General features: G+C 48.0%; 1 protein-coding gene and 1 long non-coding RNA gene across 6 annotated transcripts in view; one reads left to right on the forward strand and one right to left on the reverse strand.

Moving 5' to 3' along the window:
• Positions 1–7,908, forward strand: part of DAP3 (death associated protein 3) — a 34,055-nt gene extending 26,147 nt beyond the window's left edge. For all 4 annotated transcript variants that reach the window (XM_056123636.1, XM_056123634.1, XM_056123633.1 and 1 more), the window contains 7 exons: positions 1,094–1,224; positions 2,647–2,727; positions 2,816–2,974; positions 3,987–4,046; positions 5,435–5,524; positions 6,327–6,444; positions 7,264–7,908. In XM_056123636.1, the coding sequence (XP_055979611.1) occupies positions 1,094–1,224; positions 2,647–2,727; positions 2,816–2,974; positions 3,987–4,046; positions 5,435–5,524; positions 6,327–6,444; positions 7,264–7,349 (725 nt within the window). In that variant the 3' untranslated portion in view covers positions 7,350–7,908. The remainder of the gene's footprint in view (positions 1–1,093; positions 1,225–2,646; positions 2,728–2,815; positions 2,975–3,986; positions 4,047–5,434; positions 5,525–6,326; positions 6,445–7,263) is intronic.
• LOC130032047 (uncharacterized) lies at positions 13–6,555 on the reverse strand. 2 transcript variants are annotated; one of them, XR_008793724.1, is made up of 4 exons: positions 6,414–6,555; positions 2,810–2,950; positions 2,459–2,669; positions 13–179 (listed from the first exon to the last, which is right to left on the reverse strand). It is a non-coding gene; the product is annotated as an uncharacterized LOC130032047 (long non-coding RNA). The 2 variants fall into 2 exon arrangements; XR_008793723.1 differs by lacking the exon at positions 13–179 and having other exon boundaries at positions 2,411–2,669.
• Positions 7,909–13,834: the final 5,926 nt, after the last annotated feature.

Here is a 13,834-nt window from a genome sequence, read left to right on the forward strand (position 1 = left end):
AGGGGCTGGTTGATCTGTTACCTGGTGGCATCTTGACTCACTTTGACCAGGGTCAGATCACTCAGGGACGCCTTCGCTCTGGATGCAGAGTGGGCTGCGACAGGGTATCACAATCTCTCCACTGTTCCCACAAGCAGGTTGCAAGTGGAAGAAAAAATTAGCCAGAAGCTTCCAAGCACCTTTGATATTTGGGGGGATGAGGGGGAGTTTGTTATTTTTTTGTTTGGATTCTGGTGCCACACCCGCAGGTGCTGGGGGCTGTTCCTGGCTCTATGCTCAGAAATTACTCCCAACAGTGCTCAGGGGACCCACTGGTGCTGGCAATCAAGCCTGGGCCTATCATGCAAAGAATGATTTGCATGCACTGAGCCCATTTGTTAGCTTGTATTTTGTATTCTGGGCCCTCCCCGGAAGTTCCCCTGCTTATGATTCTTAGTCAACTGGGTGGGTAGTTCAATGTGAGGCCTGCAGAGACAGTGCTGCTCAGCACCAATGAGGGAGACGTTATCCCATTGGGGTTGCAGGGCCTTCAGGGGCTGCATCCAGTGATACTCGGGCAACCTGGTGGTATCAAGGATGGAACTGGGGCCAGCCACATGCAAGGCCATGCACCAGAACTCGGTCCTCTCCAGCACCTTCAAGAGTCTGTGATCATGAAGTGAAGTTTTATGACTCTACTGCCTCACTTTTTTTTTTTCCCCCTTTTTTGCTCTTGGGGCAAAAACTTCCTGGGTGCTCTGGAGTCACTCCTGGCAGGGCTGGTGGGGGACCATATGTGGTGCCTTGGATTGAACTGGGGTCGACTCCATGCAAGGCAAGTGCCTTCCCACTGGTCTCTCCCCAGCCTGATGAGTCTGAGTTGAACCCTCAGTTTCTGCTTGGTTCATGCACTTGTGTCTCCATTTTGTGAGCCCTCCAAGCAGGACTCAGGGGTCCTGGGAGTTTCTCCTAGTGATCTCGGCCAACTGGACCAGTGGCCCAGTGCCAGGGTTGTTCAGGCCCCGCAGTGCTCAGAGAACACTGGGCATGGGCACATGTAGGACAAGCCCCCCAGCCCCTGCACTGTCTACCAGACCTCCTGTGCCTCTCTCAGCTCACCTCTGGGTGAAGAACTGCCAGGACCTCCTCCAGTCCACCTACAACAAAGAGCGCTTTGATCAGCCGCTGGAAGCCTCCACCTGGCTCAAGAACTTCAAAGCTGCGAATGAGCATTTCCTCAACCAGGTGAGGAAGTCCTGCAGTTGGGGGGGGGGGGGGGGGGGCGGGCAGAGGACAGTGGGAGGTGGGATGCCAGGAATGGACCCCCAGGCCGCATGTGTGCCAGGCTTATGCTCCACCCACCAAACTTCATCCAGGCCCCTGTGCAGGGCAGTTTTTAGACAGATTTTCTTCTCTTTGTGCCGTCCCTACCAGTGAGTTGTTCCCATCTTGTGGGCAGCAGAATGAAGGTCAAATGGGTTGGTTCACTGACTTGGACAGAGCTGCAGACTCAAAACCCTCCAAAACACATTTCCAACTAGATCATTTTCTCCAGATCTTTTTCAGAACCAGAAGTGTGTGGGTAAAATTATTCTTTACTCCACATTATTCTTATATAGTATCTCTAGGCCAGTGCTCTACTCCTCTGGATGTATCTGAGAACCACCCAGGAGCTTATTACAAATGGAGGGTCGGAAAGACAGTACAGGGTGTAAGGTACTTGCTTTGCTTTGTACGCAGCCAACCCCAATTCCATTTTGGGCACCACATGGTCCCCTGAGCTCATTGGGAACAACCCCTGAGCAAAGAGCTGGGAATAGCCCCCAAGCATGACTGTGTGTGGACCAAACCACCCCACCACTAAAGAAAAGATGCCAAGGTCTCATCTTGATACTTTATTTGGGTTCCAAAGAAATAATACAGTGGTAGGGCACTTGCCTTGCATGTGGCTGACTCGGGTTCAATCCCAGGCACCACATATGGTCCCCCAAACAGCCAGGACTGGTCCCTGAATTCAGAGCCAGGAGTAACCCCTGCACACCACTGGGTGTGACCCCAAAACCAAAAGAAAGAAACTTTATGGGGAGAGGGGTGCCACCCAGTGATAGGTAGGGGCTACCAGGAGCTGTGTCGTGGCTACCCCTAGCAGCGCTGGGCGTCAGGTGTCAGGGATGGGAATGGAGTGGCAGTGTGCAAGGCAAGGTTCAGTCCCTGTGCTGCCTCTTTGGGGCCGTGCCCAGTGGTGCTCAGAGTCACTCCTGGTAGTGCTCATGGGACGAAGCAGAGCTGCACCCAGCCCTCCTCTTGGAACATTTTAGTTGGAACCCCTTCTATACGTATATATTTATTTAAGTTATTTTAGGCCCCATGGTTTACAATATTGCTAATGATAGAATTTCATGCACACAACATTCCAGCACCACATCCTTCAAAGTGGCTGCTTCTCCATGCTGTCCGGGGTTACGCCCCCATACCTTACCCTTCTAAGCCAGTTTTTAAAGACCCAGGTACAAATGGGCTCAAAATCATTCCCTTTCACACTGTTCTCTCTTACATCCTTTATGAGAAATCAAACGTGTATCTGCTCTCCCCAAGCCCCCTCCTCAGACTTGTTCTCAGGGCCCCTTTAGCTGCTTGTTGATTCTCGTTTCCTTTGCTTGTTTTTAGATTACAGTTCAACAGAAGTATGTCTGGAACAAGCGAGAAAGCACGGAGAAAGGCCGGCCTCTGGGAGACGTGGTGGAACAGGTATGACAAGAGACAGAGACCTAGTGTGTCGCTGTCCCCACCAGGGGGCTGACACAGGACTAGCGGCCATGGGCTCTCTTACCTGCAGGGCATCACGCGGGTGCGGAACGCCACCGATGCCGTTGGGGTGGTCCTCAAAGAGCTGAAGAGGCAAAGTGCTCAGGGACTGTTCCGCCTGCTGGTGGCGGTGGATGGAGCCAACGCACTCTGGGGCAGGACCACGCTGAAAAAAGAAGACAAAAGCCCGGTAGGAAAACTGAGTCTCTGGTCCCACCTGGTTCATAGGCTTGAACATAGCCTGGTAGAATGAGGATGTGCAGTCTAGTTCCTTCTTGCCCTTGGAAGAATTTGAATTAAGATCTATACTGAAAACAGCATCCGAAGAGCAAGGCATTGCCCTGGGTCACCATCCTTTGAAAACTAAGAGGTGAAGGGAAGAGCGCTCAGCTGTGGCGCACAACTTCACGTGTCCAAGGCCCGAGGGTCAGTCCCTCTCTTTATTCTTATTTGATCATTTATTCCTGTATATTCTTGTATATAAAGAGAGAAAATGAAGAGGAAAGTTTTATATGTTGTCAAATGTTCTTTATGTTCTCTTCAAAACAGGGCTTGGGGCTGGGGGGTGGAGCAGGACGAGCCCAAGGGGCAGCCAGGGGCTCACCCCAGCACCTCGTGGGGCGCACCAAAACTTGAAGGGGAAACCGAGGCATTAAGCTGTAAGCAGAAAAGCTGTAGAATATGCCGGGGTTAGCTGGTGTATCTTGTCCCTTGGTACTGTTTTTCCGCTGGGAAGGAGGCCACGGTGGAGTCAGCACCTCTGAAGCTTGTCTCAAGGTCACACTTTCACGTACTATTGTTATGTAGTAGTGCAGGGTTTTGTTTTTGTTTGGGGGGGGCACACCCAGTGATGCTCAGGGTTACTCCTGGTTCTGCTCTCAGAATTACTCTGGCAGTGCTCAGGGGACCATATAGGATACCAGGGATCAAACCCAGGTTGGCAGCGTGCAAGGCAAACGCCCTACCTGCTCTACTACGTTCAGCTAAAGGTGTTTTAATTATTTTTGCAGTGTGGGGATTGAACCCAGAGCCCTGCACAGGCAAAATTAGGCTCTCCCACTGAGCTCCTGCTGGGAGCTGGGGGCCTGGGTTACTGTCAGCTGCTTTGTCTCAGCAGAGCACACAAGCAGGCAACACTGTCGTCTCTCCCCATTGACCCTGCCTCTCTCCTCCCTCCGGTCTCCCACCTGCCCGATGTGCAGATTGTCCCTGAGGAACTGGCACTTATTTACAACCTGAGGAAAATGGTGAAGAACGACTGGGTGAGTGCATGTAATGCCCAGCACATTGCAGAAAGAAATGTATTTGGTTTGGGGCTTTCTTTTGATGTATTCCCTCTTCCCCTCTCCCCACAACCCCTGGTTTTTCCTGCTGTTTTGGTTTTGATACCACACCAGTGGTGCTGAGGTGCTGCTCCCTACTCTGTTTGGGGTCTCTTCCGTCGGTATGGTGTTTAGCAGATCACGTGATAGCGGGGATCGAACCCTGACCTCCTGTATGTGAAGATGCAGTCCTTTGCCATCCCTCAGCCCCTCCTCCAAGCAGCTGATTTGGTCGTAGTTATAAGGGTGCATCCACTCAGCCATGTGGCGCCTGGGGTTCTGCACTCCCTGAGCCACCACACTAACACATCTGTCCCGGCCCTGGCTGTGTGTGCAGTGCCGGAGAGCTCACACTCTGCACCGTGGGTCGCTGGGAACCTGAACCTAGGACCGTGTGCCTGCAAGGCGGGCACTCTGGGCTCAGGAAATGTGTTTTAGTGACCCCCGGAGAACTCAGCAGTAGAGCGCCTGCCAGTAGGGTCCCTCGAGTCCTGTGGGATCCCAGTGACACTGCCCTGATGATTCACCCTGACAGCCAAGTGAGAAGGGAACATGTAAAAATTGATCTCCAGGGCCAGGATGATAGGACAGCAGGTAGGGTGCTTGCCGTGGCACATGGCCGATATATACGGTCCCCTGAGCACCACTGGTGTGGCCCAAAAGCAAATCGAAAACAGTTCATCTGCAACCCAAAGGTAATGTATTTGTACTTAAAAAATTTTGAGGGGCTGCTCTGCCACTTGAACCACATTTTGATTTTTAAAGAGATTTGACTATTTTAGTACTAGAGAGCCAGTACCAGAGTTAAGGCAGCTGCCTTGCCTGCAGCCAACCCCAGTTTGATCCCCAGCACACCAGTATGGTCCCCAGAACAGAGACAGGAGCAATCCCTGAGCACCACTAGGTGTGGCCCCCTCCAACAACAACAAAAACACGTTTGACTACTCCATTATTAATACTTTCTATCCCCTAATTTTATGGACAGAAGGTTTTTATGTCTTATTCAGTTCCATAATTATAAGCTGAAAGTCTGTCTCTGATCCTAGAATAAGTTTAATAAAATGATTTAAATACCAGCGTAAATTTATTTTGCTTGCAACTGTTCAAAGTGTCTTCATGTCTTCTTCCCAGTTCTGGGAAAGATTGTGACAAACATAAATTCATGTAGCAATTTACTGTCAAGGGTGATTCTAGGAGTAATAGCTAATTTAGCTGACATTTAACTGTGCTAGAACAGACTGCCCCCAGAAATCTGCAGATGATTAAAACGCACTTTTCTGTCTTGTTCCGTTGCTGCTAAGTGGCTGTTTCTTCCTTCCCTCTTGCAGCACGGAGGTGCGGCGGTGCTGACCCTGAGCCAGACCGGCTCTCTCTTCAAGCCCCGGAATGCCTGCCTGCCCCAAGAGTTGCTGGGAAAGGTCAGATCCTCTGGAAAACTGGTTTCCCTTTAGATAATGTTTCTGTGCAAGCGGGTATCTTTTTTTAAACATTGTTTCTGGCTTAGAGACTAAAATGTTATTCCTGTTGACTTTATCCCATTTCCTAAATGTTAATGCTTGACCCTATTTGTTTTATTATTTCCTCTCTCTCCTTTTTTTCCTGAATTACGTGACTTTAAACTGGGACTCTTTATCTCAAGATAAACGATGACTCTTTATCTCAAAAGAATGCCTAAAACAACAACAACAACAAAATAATAATGTGTGATTCTGGAGCCAGAGATACATTATAGGGGATGTGGCTGACCTTGGGTTCATCCCTGGCACCAGAATTCTGCTGGGTATGGCCCAGCTCTCCCCCAGCCCCCCAAATGTGTATTCCCTAAAATCAAACATTCTTTTTTATGGGAGGGGTTACAGTCAGCAATGTTCAGGGCTTACTCCTGGCTCTGCACCCAAGGATCACTCCTGTCGGGGCTCCTGCACCATATAGGGCGCCCAGAATCAAACCCAGGTTTGGCAGCATGCAAGACGAATGCCCTGTCTATTGTACTCTCTCTCTACCACTCCCTCCCTTCTTTCCTTAAAAAAAAAAAAAAAAAACAACCTCTGTGGCCATGTAGAGCAGCCAGCCACTACTGTCGAGCCCTGCGTGGGCAGGCCAGCCAGAGAGCGAGGAGGAGGGCAGACAGAAAACAAAGACCTTTCCACAACTGAGTCCTTAAACAAGATTGATTCATCACTGGACAAACGCTGGCTCCTTGTCCTTGTTACTCTTCAGGAAGGATTTGATGCCCTGGATCCCTTCATTCCCATCTTGGTTTCCAACTATAACCCAAAGGAATTTGAAAGCTGTATTCAGTATTACCTGGAGAACAACTGGCTTCAGCATGAGAAAGGTCAGTCAGTGGTTTCACTCTTTCCTTGGGGCACTGCTCATGGGAGAGTCCTGTGAGGCCTGTGATTCGTCCAGGTTTTTCCCTCTTTAGCTTCTGATTTTTCTGCCTGATGAGACAGTACAGTAAGGTGGAGGAGTGGGGTGATGAGGGATGAATTTACAGGAGGCAAGTGACATGCTCTCTCTCTGACTAAACTTTATCCAGCTGTCAGACGGCTTCCAGGAGTTTTGGTTGTTGCCACACATGGATTTTCTTCATCAGTGTGCAAAGTCCCATTGAAAGGATACTGGGACTGTGTAGGTGATAGGGGAGGTGAAGCCGCACCCCAGCCCCTTGCCACTCTGTCATGTCCTCATGTGCATGTGCACACATGTGTGCATGTCAGAATCCAACTGTTCGCTTCACCCCTGCCCCCACCCCTGCCCCCCATGCCGGCGTGGAGTGGGCGGGGAGGGCAGGTGCAGGCGCCACGGCTGTTCTGTCACCGAATTGCTGCCATCAGAATCAGTTATTCAGGGACTTGGGGAGGCTTGTGCTAGCAGCTGCAGAGGGCTGGGTCAGGACACCCTGGAGCGACTGCTTAGAGGGCTGGGAGATCTGACAAAGTCCTCAAGTGCGGAGATATTCTTGGAACAGGGGAGGCTCAGGGCTGGCAGGCAGGAGTCAGGGGGAAAACAACCCGGGGCTTGTGTTGGGGTAAAGGATCTAGCAGCGAGAGCTCCTGGGAGTGCTAATTATAACAACATAATGCGGACAATGCCCTCTCCGAGGGAACCGCCTGCAGGAGCAAAGTGCCAATTATCTCTGACTCCATTTCAGCGCCTACAGAGGAAGGGAAGAAGGAGCTGCTGTTCCTGAGTAACGGGAATCCCGGGCAGCTGGAGCGGCTCTGCGCCCACCTCTGAGCAGGCAAGCCAGCAGGGAAGATGCTGTGCGGCCGGGTGACCAGCCCGTGGACTGCCACTGTGTGCCCGTCTCCATGGCAGCGGCTTCTGTGCTGTGACTGTAATGACAGTCAGACAGCTAGGACGTGCTGAGATCGTGGATCTGTTTGTTTTTTTGTTTTGTTTTTTTAAGAATTAATTGTTGTATCAGGCAGGAGATTGAATGGCAGGCAGGGCGTTTGCCTTGCACATGGCCAAATTAGGTTCAATACCCCAGTACCTGTGGGATTGAATATAGTCCCCCAAGCACAGCCAGGACTGATCCCTGAACATAGAGCCAGGAGTAAGCACTGAGCACTGTGGATATGCCCCAAAAAACCGGGAAGAGAAATTAAAGAATTGTTGGGTTTGGAGAGATGGTGCAGGGGTTAAGATACTGCCAAAACATGGCTGACACTGGTTTAAACCCCAGCACCTCACGGAAGGGGTTTCCCCCAAGGCACACCAGGGTGACCCCTGATTATAAAGCCAGGAATAAGCCAAGCACCACCCAAAAACACTCATACCCTGCAAAAATAAAATAAATAATAGTCTTTCTTAAACTGTTGTGTTAGATTCATTAATATGAAAAGCGCCTTTCTCTAGCCTGCTGTTTGGGGGGGTGAGGGGGGTCTGAAAAGATGAAATTCTTCATCCATGTCCAGTATCGCCATTTCTTCCCCCTTGACTCAGTTCAGGAGTCTGAGAGTCAACACGCTCCTTCACCTACATCCGTGAGCTCAAGCTCACAGTTCTTCCCATGGTTCCTGAGAATTCCACTGAAACTCCAGTTGAAGCTACCAGTTTTTGACAATGTAGCAACTTTCATCAGATATTTTTAAAGGATTAGGTATTAGGCACCTCCAGCATACACTGCATTAAAGGAATTAACTAATCTTTAATGCTTATAGAGTAGTCCAATCTGTTCCATCCTTCAAGAGACTTTAAAAATCTCTACAGCAGGTACGGCACTTGCCTTGTGCATGTACATGGCTGACCCAGATTCAGCATCCCATATGGTCCCCCAAGCCCCACCAGGTGTGATCCCTGAGTGCAGACTCAGGAGTCTCTCAAAGAGAGGCCCACAGTTTCAATAGAATTTCATTGTCTCCATAGTTGTTGGTATAGTTGAATTCTGACTCCTCATCTTGTCACCTACTGCTGTTAAGTCCCAGCTTGGCTCCTTTTCTGATTTCACAAACTCTCAGGGCGGTTAGAAGAATTGAAGATAGTTTACACTCATTAAATGGTTATTGGCTGTCTTTAAAGTTTGAATTTTATAATGCTTTATTTGAAAAAATAATACTGTGTCTATGAACACTTACTCACTTTTTCACTAAAAACCAGCTGTCAACCTCAGGAAAAATACCAGAAATAAATGTCTAAGTCTGACCAATCCCAGTGTCTCTAGCTAGCCCAATATTCTAACATCAGACTCAAAGATAACAGCCTAGAGCCAGAGAGGTGTAGTACCTAAGATATGCTTGCCTTGCACAGGGCTGATCAGTATGACCCTTCACATGATATGTGGTCCCCTGAGCATCCCCAACAGTGACACCCTGACCCCTTGGCACAGAGCCAGGAGTAGCCCCTAAGCACTGCTTGGGTGTGGCCCAAACAAAGGTAAAATATCAACCTTAATTGCCGGAGTGCTAGTAAGCAGGTACCTGCCTTGCATCCTGCCAACCTGGGTTCAACCCCGAGCACCCCATATGGTCCCCAGAGCACCGCCAGGAGTAATTCCTGACCACAGAGTCAGAGGTAACTCCTATACAGGGTGGCCAAAAAAAAAAAAAATCATCATTATATAATCTGCTAATCCGGGAAGACAGGTTGCACTTAACAAATCACTTTGAAGGCAGCTGGGATAGAGAAGGGATCACTAAGTCAGTGATGGTTGGAGAGATGACTCCAAGTCAGTGATGGTTGGATGGGAGTTGTGTGCTGAAAGTAGAAAAAAGACCAAACATGATGGCCTCTGATTATCTGTAATCTGTACTGCAAACCATAATACCCATCCATAAGTAGAGAGAGAGTAAGAAGGCAACCATCTGCCATAGAGGCAGGGGGAGGGCAGGGCAGGATACTGGGGACATTGGTGGTGGAAAATGGACACTGGTAGAGAGATGAGTGTTCGTTCATTGTATGACTGAAACTCAAACATGAAACTTTTGGAACTGTAGCTCATGGTAATTCAATTAAAAAATATTCCCTTTTAATATTTACTGAAAGAGGACCCACTAATTTTGTGATTTGCTAAATATGAATTCTTAATTTTTTCCCAAATATTTCATTATAATCTGCCCTATTCGGACCTCTGTTTTCCTTAAGCTCCCTTTACCTCGGACTTGATTCTCATGCCCTGACTTGTACTGTCTCTGGGCTGCTGGTCTCGTGGGACTGCTCTTCCTCATTCACCAGATTGGAAAGTACAAAGTTAAACTGCTTATTTTCAGCTGACATCATCCTGTATATAGAAAACCCTGAGGAATGTCAATAACTCCACTAGAAATTAAAATAAATTCGGTGGGGGGCTGGAGTGATAGCACAATGGATAGGCGTTTGTCTTGCATAGGGCTGACCCAGGTTTGATCCCCAGCATCCCATATGGTCCCCTGAGCACTGCCAGGAGTAATTCCTGAGTGCAGAGCCAGACATAGCCCCTGAGGGAAAAATAAGGGCCACACCCCTTTTTTGGGTGTGACTCAAAAAGCAAAAAAATTAAAAATTAAAAACATAAAATAAAATTCTAATAAAACAGTATTTGATTTGCCTGCAGAGATACTGAGGATTAATGTGCTGCATGCTGGCCTTGCACAATGCTGTCCCAGCTTGTATGTCCCCTGGGCACTACCAGGGTCACTCCTTAGCATAGAGCCAGGAATAGTCCATGAGCACCACTAAGTGTGGTGCAACATCCCCCACTCACAAAATAGGCCCCATGTCTAATCCCTAGCATTGCATGGTTCCTCCATCACCACAGAGTTTGAGTTAAAAAACAACAATCACTACCTAAAAAAAAAATCACAAGTCGGTATGGGAGAAAATATTGGCAATTTTTTTTTTAAAAACTCCTGTCAGGGATGGAGCAATAGTACAGCCGGTAAGGCACTTGCTTTGCATGGAGCCGACCCAGGTTCTGTGCCCAGCATCTCATATGGTCCCCTGAGCACTGCCAGGAAAAATTCCTGAATGTAGAGCCAGGAGTAATCCCTGATCCATCATCAGGTGTGACCCCAAAACAAACAAGCCAACCAAAAAACCCTCCTAAGTCAGAAAATAACAGGTGAAAAAACAAGTTAGTGCTTTGAAATGATATTCCCCAAAAGAAATACCCCAAAAGAAACATACATATTTTCTATGTATGAATGGTTGACAGGATAACGAACGTATGTTCAGTGCCATCAATGATGAGGAAACCACATCAAAACCAAACGGCAGGGCCAGAGAGATGGAGGACTAGGGAGTAAGCACTTGCCTTGCACACAGTCAATCCAGGTTTGTTCCCCGAATGCATATCCCTGAGACCATCAGGAGTGATCCAGTACAGAGCCAAGAGTAAGCCGGGAGGACACTGCATGTGACCCATAAATAAACAACAACAACAAAAAAACACTATGCACTGTTAGAAAGCCTGTACCTCATAGCAAGTATTGAGGAGGATGTGGAGAAATGGGATGGAGTGATAGCACAGCGGGTAGGGCGTTTGCCTTGCATGCAGCCGGCCCGGGTTTGATTCCTCCGTCCCTCTCAGAGAGCCCAGCAAGCTACCGAGAGTATCCCGCCCACACAGCAGAGCCTGGCAAGCTCCCCATGGCGTATTCAATATGACAAAAACAGTAACAAGAAGTCTCTCTATGGAGACGTTACCGGTGCCCGCTCCAGCAAATCGATAAACAATGGGAAGACAGTGCTACAGTGGAGAAACAGGGATCCTTACACACGGCTAGCCAGAATATAAAATTTCCAAAATGTGTCCACTTAAAGAAAAACAGTTTGGCAGTTGCTCAGAATGCTAGACTAATCATATGACCGGGTGATTTCATCTAAGAGAAGGAGAAAAGTGGCAGCACATCCAAAGTCTTGAGTCCAAGTCGCAAGAGAAAGTTTATAACAACAGTATTCATCAGTGCCAGAACTGGGAACTCACTCAAGCGTCAAATAAACAAAAGGGAGCAATCAAGCAATGCTTCAGCACAGGGAAACCGCAAAAACAGGCTACAGCTCCAGGTGCAAAAGACCCCACACTGCGGGAATATGAAAAATCCAGCAAAGGCAAATTCAGAATAAGTTTTGGTTTTTCTTTTTGTCTGGGAACACGCCCAGCAGTGCTCAAGGGCTACTCCCAGCTCGGTGCTCAAGCAAACATGTAGTGACAGGAATCCAACTCCAGATTCAAGTATGCAAAGCCAGAACTATCTCCCAGGCCCTAAAATAAACTTACCTTTGGGTTTTGGGTTTTATTTTTGTCTAGTGCCTGTGTTTTGTCTCTTTTTGCTTTTGTTTGTTTTGATTTTGGGCCACAGCTGGCTCAAGACAGCCTTCCCCTCCATGGTCTCTATTGAGTGGCCAAATGGGATACGGGAGATCCAAACAGAGTCGGCTGCATGCAAGGCAAGCTCCCTGTCCCCTAGATTATCTCTGTCCCCTAAAATAGGTTAAAACAAAACAAAACCCAAAAAGATGAAGGATATGACTGAGAGGTTGAGTCCATGCATTACATATGTGAACTCCCGGTCTGATCCCTATAAAAGCAAAAGTAGACAAGTGGTTACCTGGTGCTAGGGGAACAGGATTTAATCTACTAGTGACAATGGGGATGTTTTAAAAATGAATTGTGTTCAGAAACTGGAGAGATAGGCCTGAATTAAGACTCTTGCCTTGCACACAATCAAAATCAATTCAATCCCTGGTACCAATCACAGTCCCCGGAGCCCCGCAAGGGGTGATCCCTGAGCACAGAGCCAGAGTCAGCCCTGAGCGCAATGAGGTAGGGTCCAAAAATCAAAAAGCAAAATGGGGGCCGGAGCGATAGCACAGCGGTAGGGCGTTTGCCTTGCACACGGCCGACCTGGGTTCGATCCCCGGCATCCCATATGGTCTCCCGAGTACTGCCAGGAGTAATTCCTCAGTGCAGAGCCAGGAATAACCCTGTGCATCGCTGGGTGTGACCCAAAAAGTAAAAAAAAAAAAAAAGAAAAAGAAAAATGGTATATGAAGACTGGAGAGAGAACACGGGAGTAAACAGAATTTGCCTTACATACAGTTGACCAGACTTGGTCCCAGGCAAGTGCTATGGTCCCGTAGCACTACCAGGAGTGACCTCTGAGCAGGGGTAAGTGTAACTTATAACTCTTCCCACAAACCAGGGCTAAGTGTAACTTATAACTCTTCCCTCACCCCTGCAAAAAAAAAAGTTAAAAACCACAAGAGTGAAGAACTAGCTCATGGGGCTGAGCACATTCCTTGCGTGCAGGAGCTCTGGGGTTCAATATTCAGCGTACCCCAAGCACCACTGGGTGTGGACAAAACCCCCACCAAAAAAAAAAAGGAAACACAAAACAAATGGTAGAACAAAAATTGAAATAACAATTATAAATAAAACTTTAATTAAAAAGGTTAAAATTAATATCGTAATGGTGTGTCAATTCTTCTTAAACTTATCTAGAGGGGTGCAGTGAAAACCCTGTCAAAGTTTCTTTAGGTTTTCAGGGATATAGTACAGCAGATACGGCATTTGTCTTGCATGCAGCCTACCAGGTCCGCTCCTTGGTAGGTTCCCCAAACAACCTACAGGAGTAACCCCTGAACACTGCAGGGTATGGCCCAAAATCACACGAAAAAAGTATCTAAAGGTGTTCAATTATTAAGACTAGGAATGTGACAAGCTATATAACCACACCTAACAATCAGCTCCCAATCTGCATGGTCCTCACGAATCTAGCCCCTTAGTACCAGCAAAAAACAACAAACAAAATAGCACTGTCACTGTCACTGTCCTCCCGTTGTTCATCGATTTGCTCGAGCGGGCCCAGTAACATTGTGAGACTTGTTACTGTGTTGGCATATCAAATATGTCACGGGTAGCTTGCCAGGCTTTGCCATGCGGGTGAGATACTCTCGGTAGCTTGCCAGGCTCTCTGAGAGAGGCGGAGGAATCAAACCCGGCTCGGCCGGGCTGGCTGCGCACAAGGCAAACGCCCTACCCACTGTGCTATGGCTCCAGCCCAAACATAATAGCAAAAACTTAAAATATAAATAATAAAACAATTCAAACCTTTTTTTAGTTTTATTTTCTTTATTAACCCTCACCTGGTGGTACTCAGGTGTGGAGTTCACTCCTGGCAGTGCTCAGGCACCATGGTGTAGGCATCAAACCCCACACATTCCTGTACGTAAACGTGCACCTGCCCCATGACTCTTGCTGAAACCAAGGATTTTTCTTTTAATTTTGAAACTTGACAGTC

Source organism: Sorex fumeus, unplaced genomic scaffold (assembly GCF_029834395.1).
Source record: "Sorex fumeus unplaced genomic scaffold, SorFum_2.1 ptg000047l, whole genome shotgun sequence".
NCBI classification, from domain to species: domain Eukaryota; kingdom Metazoa; phylum Chordata; class Mammalia; order Eulipotyphla; family Soricidae; genus Sorex; species Sorex fumeus.